Source organism: Tasmannia lanceolata, unplaced genomic scaffold (assembly GCF_043159265.1).
Source record: "Tasmannia lanceolata isolate RefF3 unplaced genomic scaffold, GAP_Taslan_0.1 ptg000003l, whole genome shotgun sequence".
Lineage (NCBI taxonomy): Eukaryota > Viridiplantae > Streptophyta > Magnoliopsida > Canellales > Winteraceae > Tasmannia > Tasmannia lanceolata.
In genome coordinates this window covers 28390198-28408716 of record NW_027518680.1, presented here as the reverse complement: position 1 = coordinate 28408716, position 18519 = coordinate 28390198, and the positions used below count along the sequence as shown (strand labels likewise).

The following is an 18519-nucleotide window of genomic DNA, read 5'->3' as shown; positions in this document are numbered from 1 at the left end:
TAGATATTAGACTCCCCTTTTTTTTTGTAAGGCGATGAAGGCGCTAGCCTAAGCCCATCCTTAGGGGACTCTCTTAGTCCGAGTAGCCCTTCCCTCGTTTGTTTTTAAGACATGCCCAGTCTTTTGAGATACCCTTAAATTTTGTCATTTAAAGCCTCAATTTAGGGAGACAGGCTATGTCTCAGACAGAGAAAGTTGTATCCTTTAGAGACAAGCTTTGTCTCATTAGTGAGTCCATCCTTAGGGGACTTGCTCAGTCCAAGTTGCATACCTCTCCTTTGTATATAGGAGACTTGCCTAGTCTCATTCTCTTACTAACCCTCCTCTTTGTGCGTCGTTTGGTTTTGGGAGAACACCCTACTCGGCTTGGCTTCATACCCCTATCCTATATGGGTATCTGGTTGCACATTTGTTGCACCCTAGGGCTAGGTAGCTGTCCGGCCCGGCTGGGTGTTTTACTTAAACCAAATATGCACAAGGTCTTTTTTTCCTTGTTCGCATTTTTTTTTCTCTATCCTACCTATATGTCTAGGAGACTTGCCCAGTCTCATTCTATTAGCATCCTCCTCTTTGTGTATCATTTGGTTTTGGGAGAACATCCTACTCGGCTTGGCTTCATACCCCTATCCTATATGGGTATCTGGTTGCACATTTGTTGCACCCTAGGGCTAGGTAGCTGTCCGGCCCGGCTGGATGTTTTACCTTTGCTAAATATGCACAAGGTCTTTCCTTATTACTTGTTGAGCTTTATCTTAGTTTGATTAGTCCATTAGCACAAGAATCCGTCTTTAATCTAGAGAGTCAATCCTCTTGTTCAGGAATCAAATTCTATCATCATAGGGGTTAGGATTCTATTCTACCTCTTATCAAATCATGTGTTTTTCTATCCACTCTCGCAAGGTATAGGATGCTGTCCAACCCTTGCAGAGTTGTGTTTCTGTTCTTTTCCCCCGCAAAGTATAGGATGCTGTCCAACCTTTGCGGGATATTCGGGAGTCTGTCCTCCCCTTATGATGATAGGATTTGTTCCCTTTGAGTCAAAAATACTTAATAACAATAAAAACATCTAAAAAACCAAAAATCTCAAAAATCTTGAGTCATTAGGAGTAGTTAGGAAATCTATTTCGAACTACGTTGGCTTGATCCTCTTCCACGAGGTACGTAGTGCAGCTTGAGATTCTTATCTCAGGTCCAGCCAAACCTTTGTAAATAAATCATTTACCCATTTTAAGAAAAAATACCAAAAATCTTCAAAACTTTGTTTTAACAAGATCTTCCTCTAGAGTTAGTAGTTTGTCCTAGATAAAGAGTTTTAGAGTTTTGAGTTTGTTTTTGATGTGTTGTGTGGTTTGTTTGTGTTTGTGTTAGAGTTAGGAGTTTGTCCTAGAGTTATAGGAGCGCCTCCGTCCGGTCAGTTGGCGATCCACATCGCCAATTGATGACTAGGTCTAAGATGCGATAGATCCTACTGTTTTCCTTAGGATATACAGCCTAGCTACACATAGATTATAGGAACCACCTGCATTAGCTTAGAGCTAACCTGCATTTAGTTAGGGCATATAGGGTGTCCTAAAATCTACAATCCATTAGAATTTAAATAATCACACAAGAAGCTTTAAAAACTAGTCTGGTTTTTTAGATCGAGTCTAGGATAGAGGTCTAGATGTCTTAGGCATCATAGCTTAGAATAGGTGCGAAGAACTACGTTGCCTTGATTCTCGTGGAGGCGGGGATACGTAGGCTTCTTTGGATGAACATCAGATCATCTAAAGACTCGGGCCTAGGTATAGATTAGAGTCTTAGGGTTGTATGGTATTGAGTCATTTTCTATGTTTTGCAGTGTTTTCTTACTTTATTGCGCAGACCTTATACTTTTTTGGTGTGTCATGCATGTGTTTGTTCATCAGAACTTAGACACCCATTAGGCATGTCATTTATAACCTAGCTATGCTTAGGTGACATATGTTTCTTTTATTTTATCTTGTGTGCCTTTGATTTCATCTCCGAGACATGCATGATTAGATAGACGTCTTCTCGGAGATATTCATTCCCATTTCATGTGATTTTCGCCCAAAACTCTTCAAAATTATTAAGTAAATGGCATAAGAGACCAGGTGTTTACACTTGGGCGGATGAGGTGCTCTTTAGACCTTCCGAATTCGTAACCAGGCACGAACCTTATTTTATATCTCTGGTTATCCGTTGCAACAGAGCATAGTGTGGGATCCAGGGCCTACTTCCCTGGATGGCGACTCTTCTTTGTATAAGGTATGCCTCGAATCTGGGCTAGTCCCCGAATCGAGAGGTATCTCACCTTTGTATCGCCACTCATGCTGTGAGGGCACATTTCTTTCGAGAGTTCCTTGGTAGAGCTCTCCATTCACGTGGATGATCCATTAGAGACCTTAGCGCGTGGGGCACACGTCCCTCACCGCCGCCTCTCTCGGATCGGGGTCCACAGGTGTAGACACCCCATTTTGTTTTGTTTTAATCGACAAATAAATTAGTGTGTTAAATCCATGTGAGAACCCCCTCTATCATTGATTTATATGTTTTAGGTCATTAATATCTTGATCTGACTTTACGGATCATCAATCGGGACAAAATAAGCTAGGGTCACTTCATAGCCCGGACCCTGATTCTATTCCGAGACCCGATTTCCGTAAATCGTTAGATCAGTGGCAGATCATGACCTGGGTCTAACCATCCAAAACCACCTAACCTCTCCTCTCATCCTAACCATCCAAACCTCACCTAACCTCACCTAACCTCTCCTCTCATCATAACCATCCAAACCTCACCAAACCTCACCTAACCTCACCTAACCTTACCTAACCTCACCTAACCTTACCTAACCTCACCTAACCTCACCTAACCTCCTATCCCATTCTCCTATAAATACCCTCTCATCCCACCATCAAAAGAAAAAGAAGAGAAGAAAAGAGGAGAGAACCCCTCTCTTAGAAAATTCAAGCCCTCTCTCTAGACCAAATCCCTCTTCTCCATAAGTTTGCATGGAATATCGTCTACAAAAAGGTATGCCTTTTGGAATTTTATTTTCTTTTCTATATTTGTAGGATTGAGTGTTGTTTTGCGTATATTTTGGTTGATGTCATGTTTAATTTCGTACTAGTTTGGCCTTGGTCATGTTCTCACTTATGCTAAATATAATTAATGTGATAGGGTCATTAGAACCTATTTGTGATGGGATTTTGAAATCATTGGCTTGTTAGGGAATTTAGATTTCTTTTGGGAAAACAATTCATTAAAAATTTTGAACATTTACAAGAAAGAAAACTTGAATTTTACGTGAATTATCAAAACCCATTTAATTTGGCTTACAAAATCTCCATCTTTCAATTGATAACAACAGCCCCCACTCCAATTTGATAACAACAGCCCCCACTCAATCTCAAGAACCCAATATCCATACCCCACCTTGCCAAGTAGATAAAAACAACCCCTTTTTCAAACATCCCATTTGAATCTAATCTCAGGCCCATTCAAGCCATTTTTCATATTCACCGTCTTTTAATCACTAAAAAAAATAATAAGAACTATCAAAAGAAAACATGGGGGTGCCAATATCATTCCCGTCATAGTGCTAGCTGTTAGACTTTAAACAGATTTTTCGACCTCTAAACAACAGAATCGTGGGAAATGGTTAACTACAAAGTAGTAGATATTTTCGTGCCGTTTCCAACGAGTATTCGTGCTAGATCAGACAGCGAGCGGTTAAAAAGTTAAGTCCAAAATGGTTGCGGCACACCTTTAGGCATTTCCAGTTTAATGTTGCTGTCCTTTTGTTTGCAACACAAATTCGAACCTCTAAATCACAGATTTACAAACAATGGAGAACTACAAAGTTGTAGCCCTATAAAAGATCTTTCCAACGCATGTTTGTACGTTGAATTTGGCCAAGCGGTTAAAGAGTTACGACAGTTTTAGTGGGCTGCATTTGTCAGATCTTTTAATGGTCAATGGTTTGTCGAATTTGTGCAATTGTCAAAACTTGGTTGTGTTAACGTCATTTTCCAAACCAAAATCGAAAGACATTAATCTAAAGTACATCCAACCTAAAATTAACAAAACTAAAATTCACCCATTTAAAATCCACTGATAAAAATCCGTTAAAAGCCATTAACCAAAAGACCACTAAAAATTTCAAATGAAACTAAAACCTTCTAAATAAACAACTTTAAAAGCTACCAAACACACTAAATACCTTCAGATAATAAAAGCTTCAAGAAAACTCTAAAAGTTTCCACAAACCCAAAAGAATTCGAGATTCCCAAGAGCCGGTGGATTCAAAATTCCTTTAGGAACCCTTAGAGCCCAATTTAGGAACACTGGTGTCGTGTCGTGTCGTGTCCTAAGTTTTAGGGAGTCCTAGGTTTTAGGGAGTCCTAGAGTCAGGAGTCCAGCCTCATCACGGACGTTTGCTATGTATAGCAACCGTGCCATAGGTTTAGTTACACTAGTCACCCGATCTTTTCCATAGGACAAGCCTAGTAAACTAGGATGTAGGCTAACCTGCATTAGTCTAAGGGACAACTTGCATTTAGATAAGAATCATATAGCATCTTCGATGAAATCCTAAGATAATAAAATCCTCAACTTGAATTAAATAACTTCTCTTAAAACTGTTGAAACAGTCAATCCCGTCTAGGTCGGTGTCTTAGTTGAGTTAGGCATATGTAACTTAGCTTAGGTGCACCGAACTACGTCGACTCTGATCCCAGTGAGGCTTGGGTACGTAGGCAGCTTGGATGTCTGACGGCATACCACCCGCGAGTCGGCACCACAACAAATTGTGGTGTTTTATATATTAATTTTCTTGTAAATGCTTAATTAAATCACTTAGGATTTTCCATGAAATTAGAATTCTAGGAGAACTGTCACTTAGATTGAATCCAGACAAATTAATAAATCAAGATACACATCTAGGATTCACATTGAAATTAGATTCTAGGATGCATGTCACTTAGTTCGCACATTAACATAGAGTTGAATGAGCCATTTAAAAATTTAAAAGAGTTAGCTTTTGGAATCGAAGACCGATTATCGGGCAGGAATGGTGCATGTGGCGGATAACTCCCCATACCTTCCATTCTCGTAACCAGGTAGCGAGTCTAGATTTCTGGTTAATTACGGGTCCTAGATCCCACATCTAGGTGGCGACTCTGTCAGTCTCTTTCGTGTGGAATTCGGATTGCCTTAGTGATCCCAAGTTCACAGGAAAGATTAATTCAAATCAACATTAAAATGCACACGCCAATCGCGTGGATACGAGAGACCAAAAGTGAGAGCGCGTGGCGGCTCGCGCCCCACACCCCTCTCGCGGGATCCGGGTACCACAGTCTGGCGACTCTGCTGGGGACCACCTAACTTCATTAAAATTTCAAAAGATAATTCATTTGAATTTAATTTAACTGGCTCATAAAAACTCTATACTTGTTAGATTAGTTTGTCTTGTTTTATTTTCTCATCACATTTTACTCGAACTTAACCTAACAAAACCTGAGGGCATCATAGATTGCGCAAACATATTGCACACACTTACATCACTTGCATCTAAACTCTTGCATCTCACGTGCACACACGTCCTATTTTAGGAACCCGGAGTGTTATCTAGCATGGTTGACTGGGATTTCATCACCTGGTGCCTCTGTGCTAGAGAAGCATTCCACCCTTAGCCTAGTACCTTTATGGTACGTAAACGGATCTCTTGTTCACGTACTGATACGCCGGACACTGGTACAGTATATCGAACAGGGATTCGCGCTAAGGGAACTCTTGGCCTTAACCCTAGATTAACCCACACATGCATGTAGTATACGAACACATGTGCATCATGTGTGTGAGCCTAGTTTAGGATATCCTACCCATTGGTGTCTAGATTAGGCCGTGGTCCATCTTCCAATGGTCACGATCGGTCCTTAGATACACGAACAAAGTCATGAGTCGAGATTCTCTCTCCACTCCGATAGATTAGGATTAGGGTTGATGCCTTCAGGTAACACTGATAAAATGTGAAAAAAAAAAAAAAAAAAATTTCCCTTTGGGTTAGGATATAAATCCCATAATTTTCAAAGATCTCATAGGATTAGTCATTCATGATCTATCCGTTGAAAGCAATCTTATGCTATCTCATCTAATCTTTTGATCGTGCATCTTTCGTTCTTCTGTCATACGATTCGATCGTATCTTCATGCCATCCCCTAACTGGCAGATGCAGAATCTCACAATCTTTCGATTATGCGTTCTCATGATCTGATCATGCCTGGTCCAGATAATCCAATCTTGCTTGTACCCCTGGTCTGTTCCTCCTCTAGGGGCTACCTTTTTCAAGATTATTTTGCTAAGTCCTTCAGAGTTCACTCTCAGAATCATTGAGCTAGGGGCATTTCCCTATGCGAATCAGTCATCATTGTCCAAAATTGAAAGTATCAGCCATGATGATGTTCAGAACGAACCAGCCTTCGCCGAGCCTTCAACGCCAAACAGTTGCAGCAGTTAAAGTTTTAGTCACTTACTATTTTATGTTGAGTCAGTCATCATGGTCAGTATAATTGTTGAGTCCGGTCTTACAGTTAAAGGTCAATGCCTAGTCCAGGCAAGTTATCTTCTGTTTCTCTTTCTTATTTAGAGTTGTGAATCGTGAGCATGTTCAGGATAGGTCGTCTGATGTAATAGCTTTTCTTTAAATAAAATTTCAGTCAGTTCCAAAAAGTTCACTTGTGTCTGTTCTTAAGTGTGCTTCTGATCTTAAAATAAGACTCCCTCCTCAAATGAGGACAAAATTGACGAAACTCCACTTGAGTCACAGCAATTACTTGAACGAGAGGAGGAGCGCCAATCCCAACCTTTCAAAGATGAAATTGAAATGATAAACACTGGCACTGAAACTTTGATTCAGTGAATGCCGATTGAAAATACATTACCCTCTAAAGAGTGTGAAGAATTGATAAAATTATTTCAAGAATAAGAAGATTGTCTAGAAAAGCTACAACCGATACCAGGGGCAAGACATAGATGGAAAGCTCAAAGAAAATGAAGAAAGTGAGAAGATATATGCTATACAAGGGGCATAGAGTGGAAACAACTTTCATATTTCCAATCAATGACCTTGGTTCTCAAATTCATAAAGCCAACAAATTCAAGATGAAAAGTTCAAAAGCAAACAATGAAAAGTGATCATCAGATATCGAGAGTACGAATCCATAGATGGAGGATGTCAAAGAACAAGTTTCGCTCTATGAAAGTCAAAAGCACGTATTAGAATCTTGAAAGAAGAAGATCCATTATCTCTTACCTGGAAATGCCGTCAAACTCCGCGAAAAAAAAAAACAAAAGAGAAAAAAAAAAATAATCAGTACCAGAGGGACTCTAGTAACCTAGATCGATTCCCAATCTGAACATCGAAAGGCCTCCTTTAGCCGATTAAATCCCAAAATCAAAACCCAATGTCAAAAGAATACCGATTTGCAAACCCTTCGAGCCTAAATCAAATTTTCTTGAAAACCCATCAAACTTGGGGCATTCCCCCGAACTACGCGAGACCTGATCCCTATACTGGGGTACGTAGGCAACTCGGTTGAACCGAGTTCGGTCGATTCAAAAAGGAAAAGAAATTCAATCCTTTCAAAAAAAAAAGAGAGGGACAAGTTCCAAAAGAAGAGAAGTTAATTGTTCCAGAAAGAAAAGAAAAAAGGAAAAAAAAATCAAACAATTTATCTTCAAACTAGGGGCATTCGCCCTGAACTACACACGACCTGATTCCTACCTTGGGATATGTAGGCGACCTGTTCACAGGTTCGGTCGAAATCTTTGTTGAGCCTTAAGCCATTCTTTGAAAAGCCCTATCCTACCTATAAAAGTTCTTCTGGTGTTCAGAACTAATGAGCTAGGTCCTGAGATACAATAAAAAAATGAAATGATGATGAATAAGAAAAATAACGGAGTTTGAAGATCTGCTAGACTGAAAACCTGAAAGGGCGGTCTAGGCAAAATTTAAGATCATTCCCCTGCTAAGTTGAAAACCCGAAAGGGCGGCTTAGGCAAAAGCTAAGGGGATAGCCTGCTGGATCGAAAACCTAGAAAGGTGGTTCAGGCAAAAGTTAAGGCTAGCGCGGTCCGCCAAGTTAAAAACCCTGAAGAGGTGACTTGGTCACGGTAAGAGAATCAGTATAAGAAGGCAACAGCCGGTATCAAGACTGAAGATCAACTAAAGTTCAAGCAAATTCAAGTGATATCCTCAAAACTGGGGGCATTGAAGCTAAGCAATCTTAGGGGTCGTAATTAAATTCTTGAGGCATTACTGTTTCGAGGAAGAAGTCCGGTGTTTACCAATTGAAAAACTATTCCTTGAAAGGATAGACTTACCAAACAAAACATTAACTAAGTCAGAAGCATCACTATGTTTGTCAGTATAGTCAGTCAATCTTTATTATTCTAAGTTCACTCCTTCAGGGCTGCTCAATCCTTTGAGTAGTGCCTTTCATCTAAGTTTTCTCTTTAGAAAGAGTCAATTGTCGTTCCTATGTCCAAATGATGTAACTGTTTTGGTGAAGGAGGCCAGGCCTAGGCAGCTCCCTGCAATTATACCTGAAAGAGCTCGAGAATTTAGTCAAACAACTTCATTTCAAAGAAGATCAGCTCAGAAAAATTCAGAAGTAGAAACATCAGAAAGCCCAGCTTCCGTAAAAAGATCATACCCCAGGAAGGCACCTTAAGCTTGGAAGAACCTCAGATGCAATGGTGGTTGAGCCAATTTCTCAGAAAGATGAACCATTCAAATTCATAATTCCCTTCCGGTTAGTTATCCTGGTCAAGAAATGTTTATCTAAACACCTGTCAAGAAGCAGATCCCGCTTTTCCATGATAATATCCAAGAGAGTCGTTGTTCTAAATTACCAATCTCAAATGTCTTGTTCAAGGTTTCAGTTATCAAAATCCCCAGAAGACAAGACCAGCAGTCTCTTTGAGAAAAATCTTGTTGAAGTTTCATAAAAATGTTCCTAATCCATTCTTGCTAGTAATGGTTCTTCGTTCCAAAGGTTTGCCGTTTCATCATTCGTCAAAGTCCTAGTTTCCAACATCTTTGTCGGGCACGATCCATAATATCCCCGATTTCATTGAGTTCAAAAAAATAAAAAATTCATCAAATCCAATCTTACGTCAAATTCAAGTTCATGGAAAATCTCTAAATTCTTCGAGCCCGTTTGTGAACGGTACCTCTTTTCTCGAGCCCATTTGCAAATGGCCTCGTCTTCTCCTTGAGCCCGTTTATGAACGGTGCCTCATCTCTCGAGTCCATTTGTGAATGGTTTCGTCTTCTCCTTGAGCCCATTTGTGAACGGTGCCTCATTTTCTGAGTTCATTTATGAATGGTCTCATGTCCTCCTTGAGCCCGTTTGTGGACGGTGCCTCATTTCTCAAAAAATCAAAAATTCATCAAATCCAATCCCCAATTCAAAAAATCCAATCCTACGTCAAATTCAAATTCATAAAAATCTCTAAATTTTTCATTGTTGAATTCATCAATCAAAGCTATCTTGTGTCGTCGAGCCCGTTTGTGAACGGTGCCTCATTTCTCGAGCCCATTTGTGAATGGTCTCGTCTTCTCCTTGAGCCCGTTTGCGGACGGTACCTCATTTCCCAAAAATAAAAATTCATCAAATCCAATCCCCGATTCAAACAAATCCAATCTTACGTCAAATTCAAGTTCATGAAAAATCTCATGTCCTCTTTGAGCCCTTCTGTGAAAGGTGCCTCATTTCTCGAGGCCGTTTGTGAATGGTCTCGTCTTCTCCTTGAGCCCGTTTGCGGACGGTACCTCATTTCCCAAAAATAAAAAATTCATCAAAACCAATCCCCGATTCAAACAAATCCAATCTTACGTCAAATTCAAGTTCATGAAAAATCTCATGCCCTCTTTGAGCCCGTTTGTGAACGGTGCCTCTTTTCTCGAGGCCATTTGGGGATGGTCTCGTCTTCTCCTTGAACCCGTTTGTGAACAGGTTTCTCATTCTCTGAGTCCATTTGTGAATGGTCTCATGTCCTCTTTGAGCCCGTTTGTGAACGGTGCCTCTTTTCTCGAGGCCATTTGTGAATGGTCTCATCTTCTCCTTGAGCCCGTTTGCGGACGGTACCTCATTTTCCAAAATTAAAAAAATTTATCAAATCCAAATCCTTAATTAAAAAATAAAAATAAAAATCCATTCCTACGTCAAATTCAAGTTCATAAAAAAATCCCTAAATTCTTCGAGCCCGTTTGTGAACGGTGCCTCATTTCTCGAGTCCATTTGTGAATGGTCTCGTCTTCTCCTCGAACCCGTTTGTGAACAGGTGTCTCATTCTCTGAGTCCATTTGTGAATTGTCTCATCTTCTCCTTGAGCCCGTTTGTGAACGGTGCCTCATTTTCTGAGTCCATTTGTGAATGGTCTCGTGTCCTCTTTGAGCCCGTTTGTGAACGGTGCCTCATTTCTCGAGTCCATTTGTGAATGGTCTTGTCTTCTCCTTGAGCCCGTTTGTGAACGGTGCCTCATTTCTCGAATCCATTTGTGAATGGTCTTGTCTTCTCCTTGAGCCCGTTTGTGAACGGTGCCTCATTTCTCGAATCCATTTGTGAATGGTCTTGTCTTCTCCTTGAGCCCGTTTGTGAACGATGCCTCATTTCTCGAATCCATTTGTGAATGGTCTCGTCTTCTCCTTGAGCCCGTTTGTGAACGGTGCCTCATTTCTCGAGTCCATTTGTGAATGGTCTCGTCTTCTCCTTGAGCCTGTTTGTGAATGGTGCCTCATTTCTCGAGTCCATTTGTGAATGGTCTTGTCTTATCCTTGAGCCCGTTTGTGAATGGTGCCTCTTTTCTCGAATCCATTTGTGAATGGTATCGTCCTCCTTGAGCCCGTTTGTGAACGGTGCCTCATTTCTCGAGTCCATTTGTGAATGGTCTTGTCTTCTCCTTGAGCCCGTTTGTGAACGGTGCCTCTTTTCTCGAATCCATTTGTGAATGGTATCGTCCTCCTTGAGCCCGTTTGTGAACGGTGCCTCATTTCTCGAGTCCATTTGTGAATGGTCTTGTCTTCTCCTTGAGCCCGTTTGTGAACGGTGCCTCTTTTCTCGAGTCCATTTGTGAATGGTTTTCTATCCTCCTAGAGGCCGTTTGTGAACGGTGCCTCATTATCCAAGTCCATTTGGGAATGCTTCTTATCCTCGTTGAACCCGCTTGTGAGCGGCGTCTCATCTCCTTCTAAAAACTGTTTGAGAGCGATCTTTGTCCTTTTCCTTCAGAATCCATTCGAAAATGATATCTCATTCTCTAATTGCCCGTTTGTGAACGGCGCCGCATCGAGTTTTTTTTTTATTATTCAAGTTCTAGGGTTTCATCTAAGGTTTTGCATTATGTTAAGGTGCGTTGTGTCTAGAGAGTCCTTTGTCGATTAAAGCTACGCAAAATGGTTCTGTCATTTTTAACTTTGGTATTCAATGACTACGTCATCTCTACCAAAGAGGGGCATCTGTAGACACCCCATTTTGTTTTGTTTTAATCGACAAATAAATTAGTGTGTTAAATCCATGTGAGAACCCCCTCTATCATTGATTTATATGTTTTAGGTCATTAATATCTTGATCTGACTTTACGGATCATCAATCGGGACAAAATAAGCTAGGGTCACTTCATAGCCCGGACCCTGATTCTATTCCGAGACCCGATTTCCGTAAATCGTTAGATCAGTGGCAGATCATGACCTGGGTCTAACCATCCAAAACCACCTAACCTCTCCTCTCATCCTAACCATCCAAACCTCACCTAACCTCACCTAACCTCTCCTCTCATCATAACCATCCAAACCTCACCAAACCTCACCTAACCTCACCTAACCTTACCTAACCTCACCTAACCTTACCTAACCTCACCTAACCTCACCTAACCTCCTATCCCATTCTCCTATAAATACCCTCTCATCCCACCATCAAAAGAAAAAGAAGAGAAGAAAAGAGGAGAGAACCCCTCTCTTAGAAAATTCAAGCCCTCTCTCTAGACCAAATCCCTCTTCTCCATAAGTTTGCATGGAATATCGTCTACAAAAAGGTATGCCTTTTGGAATTTTATTTTCTTTTCTATATTTGTAGGATTGAGTGTTGTTTTGCGTATATTTTGGTTGATGTCATGTTTAATTTCGTACTAGTTTGGCCTTGGTCATGTTCTCACTTATGCTAAATATAATTAATGTGATAGGGTCATTAGAACCTATTTGTGATGGGATTTTGAAATCATTGGCTTGTTAGGGAATTTAGATTTCTTTTGGGAAAACAATTCATTAAAAATTTTGAACATTTACAAGAAAGAAAACTTGAATTTTACGTGAATTATCAAAACCCATTTAATTTGGCTTACAAAATCTCCATCTTTCAATTGATAACAACAGCCCCCACTCCAATTTGATAACAACAGCCCCCACTCAATCTCAAGAACCCAATATCCATACCCCACCTTGCCAAGTAGATAAAAACAACCCCTTTTTCAAACATCCCATTTGAATCTAATCTCAGGCCCATTCAAGCCATTTTTCATATTCACCGTCTTTTAATCACTAAAAAAAATAATAAGAACTATCAAAAGAAAACATGGGAGTGCCAATATCATTCCCGTCATAGTGCTAGCTGTTAGACTTTAAACAGATTTTTCGACCTCTAAACAACAGAATCGTGGGAAATGGTTAACTACAAAGTAGTAGATATTTTCGTGCCGTTTCCAACGAGTATTCGTGCTAGATCAGACAGCGAGCGGTTAAAAAGTTAAGTCCAAAATGGTTGCGGCACACCTTTAGGCATTTCCAGTTTAATGTTGCTGTCCTTTTGTTTGCAACACAAATTCGAACCTCTAAATCACAGATTTACAAACAATGGAGAACTACAAAGTTGTAGCCCTATAAAAGATCTTTCCAACGCATGTTTGTACGTTGAATTTGGCCAAGCGGTTAAAGAGTTACGACAGTTTTAGTGGGCTGCATTTGTCAGATCTTTTAATGGTCAATGGTTTGTCGAATTTGTGCAATTGTCAAAACTTGGTTGTGTTAACGTCATTTTCCAAACCAAAATCGAAAGACATTAATCTAAAGTACATCCAACCTAAAATTAACAAAACTAAAATTCACCCATTTAAAATCCACTGATAAAAATCCGTTAAAAGCCATTAACCAAAAGACCACTAAAAATTTCAAATGAAACTAAAACCTTCTAAATAAACAACTTTAAAAGCTACCAAACACACTAAATACCTTCAGATAATAAAAGCTTCAAGAAAACTCTAAAAGTTTCCACAAACCCAAAAGAATTCGAGATTCCCAAGAGCCGGTGGATTCAAAATTCCTTTAGGAACCCTTAGAGCCCAATTTAGGAACACTGGTGTCGTGTCGTGTCGTGTCCTAAGTTTTAGGGAGTCCTAGGTTTTAGGGAGTCCTAGAGTCAGGAGTCCAGCCTCATCACGGACGTTTGCTATGTATAGCAACCGTGCCATAGGTTTAGTTACACTAGTCACCCGATCTTTTCCATAGGACAAGCCTAGTAAACTAGGATGTAGGCTAACCTGCATTAGTCTAAGGGACAACTTGCATTTAGATAAGAATCATATAGCATCTTCGATGAAATCCTAAGATAATAAAATCCTCAACTTGAATTAAATAACTTCTCTTAAAACTGTTGAAACAGTCAATCCCGTCTAGGTCGGTGTCTTAGTTGAGTTAGGCATATGTAACTTAGCTTAGGTGCACCGAACTACGTCGACTCTGATCCCAGTGAGGCTTGGGTACGTAGGCAGCTTGGATGTCTGACGGCATACCACCCGCGAGTCGGCACCACAACAAATTGTGGTGTTTTATATATTAATTTTCTTGTAAATGCTTAATTAAATCACTTAGGATTTTCCATGAAATTAGAATTCTAGGAGAACTGTCACTTAGATTGAATCCAGACAAATTAATAAATCAAGATACACATCTAGGATTCACATTGAAATTAGATTCTAGGATGCATGTCACTTAGTTCGCACATTAACATAGAGTTGAATGAGCCATTTAAAAATTTAAAAGAGTTAGCTTTTGGAATCGAAGACCGATTATCGGGCAGGAATGGTGCATGTGGCGGATAACTCCCCATACCTTCCATTCTCGTAACCAGGTAGCGAGTCTAGATTTCTGGTTAATTACGGGTCCTAGATCCCACATCTAGGTGGCGACTCTGTCAGTCTCTTTCGTGTGGAATTCGGATTGCCTTAGTGATCCCAAGTTCACAGGAAAGATTAATTCAAATCAACATTAAAATGCACACGCCAATCGCGTGGATACGAGAGACCAAAAGTGAGAGCGCGTGGCGGCTCGCGCCCCACACCCCTCTCGCGGGATCCGGGTACCACAACAGGCTGGCGACTCTGCTGGGGAAATTCTCTTTCGAGATATTGCCTAACTCTGTTAAAATGCCATTTGTTACTAATTTTGAAGAATTTTGGGCTAAAATCATTATAAATGGGAATTCAATCGTTTAGAATCCAGGGGCACCAGATGGGTGTTTAAAACAAGGGATTCACACACTACACAACATACATCATTTTTTTATTTTCATTTTTCTTTTATTGATTTTTGTTATTATGGGCTCCACGGGATAGATACAATGCGTGCCAGATGGGATGTCATTACCCTACTAGTACTATTGTATCTATTTCCAAGCTATGCGCCAGAGCTGCAGCCGTAGACACTGGGTGTGCTGGTGTTCTACAGCAGCCGATGAGCGATGAACATACTCTGTATAATGCTGGGTGTGCTGGCATTATACATCAAGGGTATGGTCATAAGCATAGTACCCTGCAGAAATGCCTGGGCCTTACTTTTATTTCATTATATTATGTATATATATTAGCTGCTCCCTTCAGAACCAAAATTAGGGAACCCTTGCTAGGACATTATATATATGTACTCATATAGGACGAACATATGCGACCAGCATATGTGAGCCTAGGATAAAAGTTTGCCTACCCATGTAGTGTCGAAAAGGCAAGTCACACCGTGATTGCCCGCCGCGTTATCTAGTACACTCACATGTCTGTTTTGAGTCAAGACTTCATTGACTCCTCTAGATTAGACTAGGGTTGGTGCCCCTGGTTAGGATATATACATGTATATATATCTATCTATTGATTATTAGATTAGGGTCTTCTTATTCAGTGGATTTTCTTATCTAATTCGATCAATCCTATCGATCCATCGCCAGATTTAGACCCGGTCCATGACCTACTTCTGTCATTTTGTGGCCGTGGTCTTCTTTATGATCTACTGATCATCTTTGATCATGGATGAAAAATTCAGTATTGCCCATTATATCCTTCTCCTATGATTGATTCTGATCTGATTCCACTTGTTTGATTGCGAGTTTATCTTGCTGACATTCATTCGAGTGTGTGTTCTTGCTGAGAGCCTTACTTTATCTTAACCCAGTTGGCATACTCTTTGTGATTAGCAGCTTTAGACCCTCTCTATATAGTCGTTATGCTGCCGAATTTTCTGCAAATATCTTGAGTTTGGTCATTATCCTGTAAACTTGTTGACAAACTCTATGTGCTGATCTTACCGCATCTCCTTGCATAGATGTTATGCTGCCAGATTTTATCTATGAGAGGATATATTCGTATCATCTTTTGTCTCAACTTGCATATGAGATTTTTCATTTGATTACCCTATATCGAACTTTAGTGTTTGTCAATTCCATGGCGGGAGTCTGATCTTGTTGACTTCACTCATTTTCAGTACCTATTTCTATTCAACCCTCACCTGTTCTACGCGGTTCTTACTAAATGGCTGAATCTGAGGAAACACAAATGGAGATATTGGACATGATGAAGACTCTCGTCCTACGGGTAGCAAATATGAAAGAAGAGTTGACCCGTTTGAAGGCTCAAGAAAAGGAGAAGGCGCCCATGATTTCTGAGAATCTGCCTATTTTAAACTCTCATCTGATTACAAGCCTGGACCAGTCTGAGAAGTCATCAGTGCATAATGTTGACAATGGACCACATATCAAGGAGAAATTTTGTGAACATAAGACCAAGTTAGACAAAGGAAAATCATTACTAGAAGAGCTTGGGATATCGGATTGCGATGGTGAAAATAAGAGGGTTCAGAACAAAAAGAAGTTTGACCTTAATGACTATGTCCTTTTTCCAGATGTTATCCTCCCTCCTGAGTTTGAAGTTCCTAAGTTTGACATGTATGACGGGATGGGATGCCCGAGGAGTCATTTAAGGTCATATATTCCTGTATTAGAAATGAAAGGCCTATCTCCAGAGCAGATAGCCAAGTTGTTTTCACTCTCTTTAACTGGTGAAGCTAAGAAATGGTTCTTCACTTTAAACTTGAGGGATATCACAAGTTTGAAAGATTTAGTGGACAGGTTTCTTGATCGGTTCTCTTATGAAAATATAAAGGCAGTCATCCATCATGAGCAAAGGTCATCCAAGTGGAAACCAGATGGAATGAAATCCTTTATTGCTGAAAAGGAAATGAATTATAGTGAAACCTCCCTTCAACCTTTAAAGAAACCTTTTGTTCAAAGAGAAAAACCAGCCAAGGAGTTGAAAAGAAAATTTTCCAGATTACCTTGTACACAAGCAGCAGCTCTCAAGAAGTTGGTCAGAATGAGAAAGTTAACCTTACCACCGTGTTCAAATCTGTTGAAAAACTCAGAGAAGCAGAATGATGGTAAGTGCTATTGTTTGTACCACCAATGTCTTGGCCATAGTACCAATTATTGTGTCGCACTGAAGCACAAGATCCAAGACTTGATAGATGAAGATTCCCATATTCTACCTGAGCTCAGTACTTATCAGAGACCTCTGAGACAGGATGTGTATGTTTTGAAGTCGGATGAGGATGATGGATTCATTCAGCCTCTCGCAAAACCAGTTATTTCTACCTCCCATTTTTCAGGGTCAAGTGAACCGAAGCATGTTCCATATATTCTGAGAATCGAAGATGATGATCCTTTTCAGCTGTCTGCAAAGCCAACTGTTATTGCTCATACCCCGATACCGAGTGGCAAACTAGCTGTGAAAGGAAAAGAGTTAGTGTTTGAGATTCCGGAAAGTTCTGTCATGACTAAGGAGACTTCAGGGAGATCAAAGGGTGGAGACCAATACAAGCCAGGTCATCCGGACTTTGTAGGGTTACCCTTTCCGAGATTCTTACTCCGAGATCGGACTCAGTAGTTGTCATTATCATGGAGAAAGGCGTGCTACTCATGAACATCAGTGCTAGTTCCTTGTCTCAGTTCAAGTGTCATGTTTCAAATGTCATGTGTCAAGTGTCATATTTCAAGATTTATTTTCCGTCAAGTGTATACTAGCTCTCGTGTTGAGAGTTAGTGCGTCTTGTAGTGTCAATAAAAAGAGTGTCATGTTTGTCAATCTTGTTCATTCAAGAGTTTGTTGTTTCCGTTCTTTGTCAAGTCCAATGTAGAGCCCATTGAGGCGCGTCAAAAAAAAAAAAAAAAAAAAAAAAAAAAGAGAAAAAAGAGTGTTACCATTGTATATACAGTTTTCAATTCAATAAAGTTGTTCATTTTATATCTTTGATGTTCTATGATTCGCTCTTAGATCTAATGTTTAAAATAACTAAAGACACCCTTTTCGGATGAGAATGCAGACGAAATTCCCCTCGAGATCTGAAACATGATCAAACGAGAGGAAGAGCGTCGAGCATAGCCACTCAAAGAAGAAATCAAAGCTGTTGATAGTGGTATTGAAATCCGAAACTCGGGAAAGATGGATTGGCAAAACTTTATCTTCCGAGGAGAGCGAGGAATTGATAAACCTGTTTATAGGGGTTTGAGGTAGTCTTACTTGATCTTATAAGGATAAACCAGGCAAATGCCTTGTTGTGATGAAAAGCAAGACTCCATCAGCTTTAGACATTCAGTCAAAAGGCAAAATTCGAGAGAGATATGAACATCAGACATCAAGTAAAGCTGATGAGAACATTGAGAGAAGGTTTTCAGATGCAAAGTTGTATTCATAGAACTAGATCCCCAAGAAGAACACTCGAGTTGTGCATCTTGGTGGGATTTCAAGTCATCGTATTCAGATAGTAAGGACAGTTTTTATGTCCAAAAGAAAGAGAATATTCAAAAGAAAGAAAGGCATGAGAAAAAGAGACAGAAGGAGAAGGGAATGTGTCCCTAAGACAATATCTTGGAAAAATCAAAGACCCAAGTGATGGAGTCTATGAGATGGATTGAATATCAGAATTGTCTCCAACATTTGGAGACTATTGAGAGCAGTATAATCTTGAACATGAGTTCAATATTCGAGAAGCGCACAAGTTTAAGTGGAGCACCGTGGTTGAAGTCTTGCTTGCAAATACTGCCAGACTCTAAAAAAAAAAAATAATAATAAATTTTTTTTTTTTTTTTTTTCAAAGTCTTGAACCTTAAACATTAAAAAGCTTGTACATCAAAACACCAGGAG

General features: G+C 40.0%; 1 protein-coding gene across 1 annotated transcript; it reads left to right on the top strand.

Moving 5' to 3' along the window:
* Positions 1–2480: 2480 nt before the first annotated feature.
* LOC143854162 (uncharacterized) lies at positions 2481–17621 on the top strand. The gene is made up of 3 exons (XM_077363994.1): positions 2481–3036; positions 11622–12099; positions 15806–17621. Exon 3 carries the CDS (start codon positions 15853–15855, stop codon positions 17260–17262), a length of 1410 nt encoding a protein of 469 aa, XP_077220109.1. The 5' UTR covers positions 2481–3036; positions 11622–12099; positions 15806–15852; the 3' UTR covers positions 17263–17621.
* Positions 17622–18519: the final 898 nt, after the last annotated feature.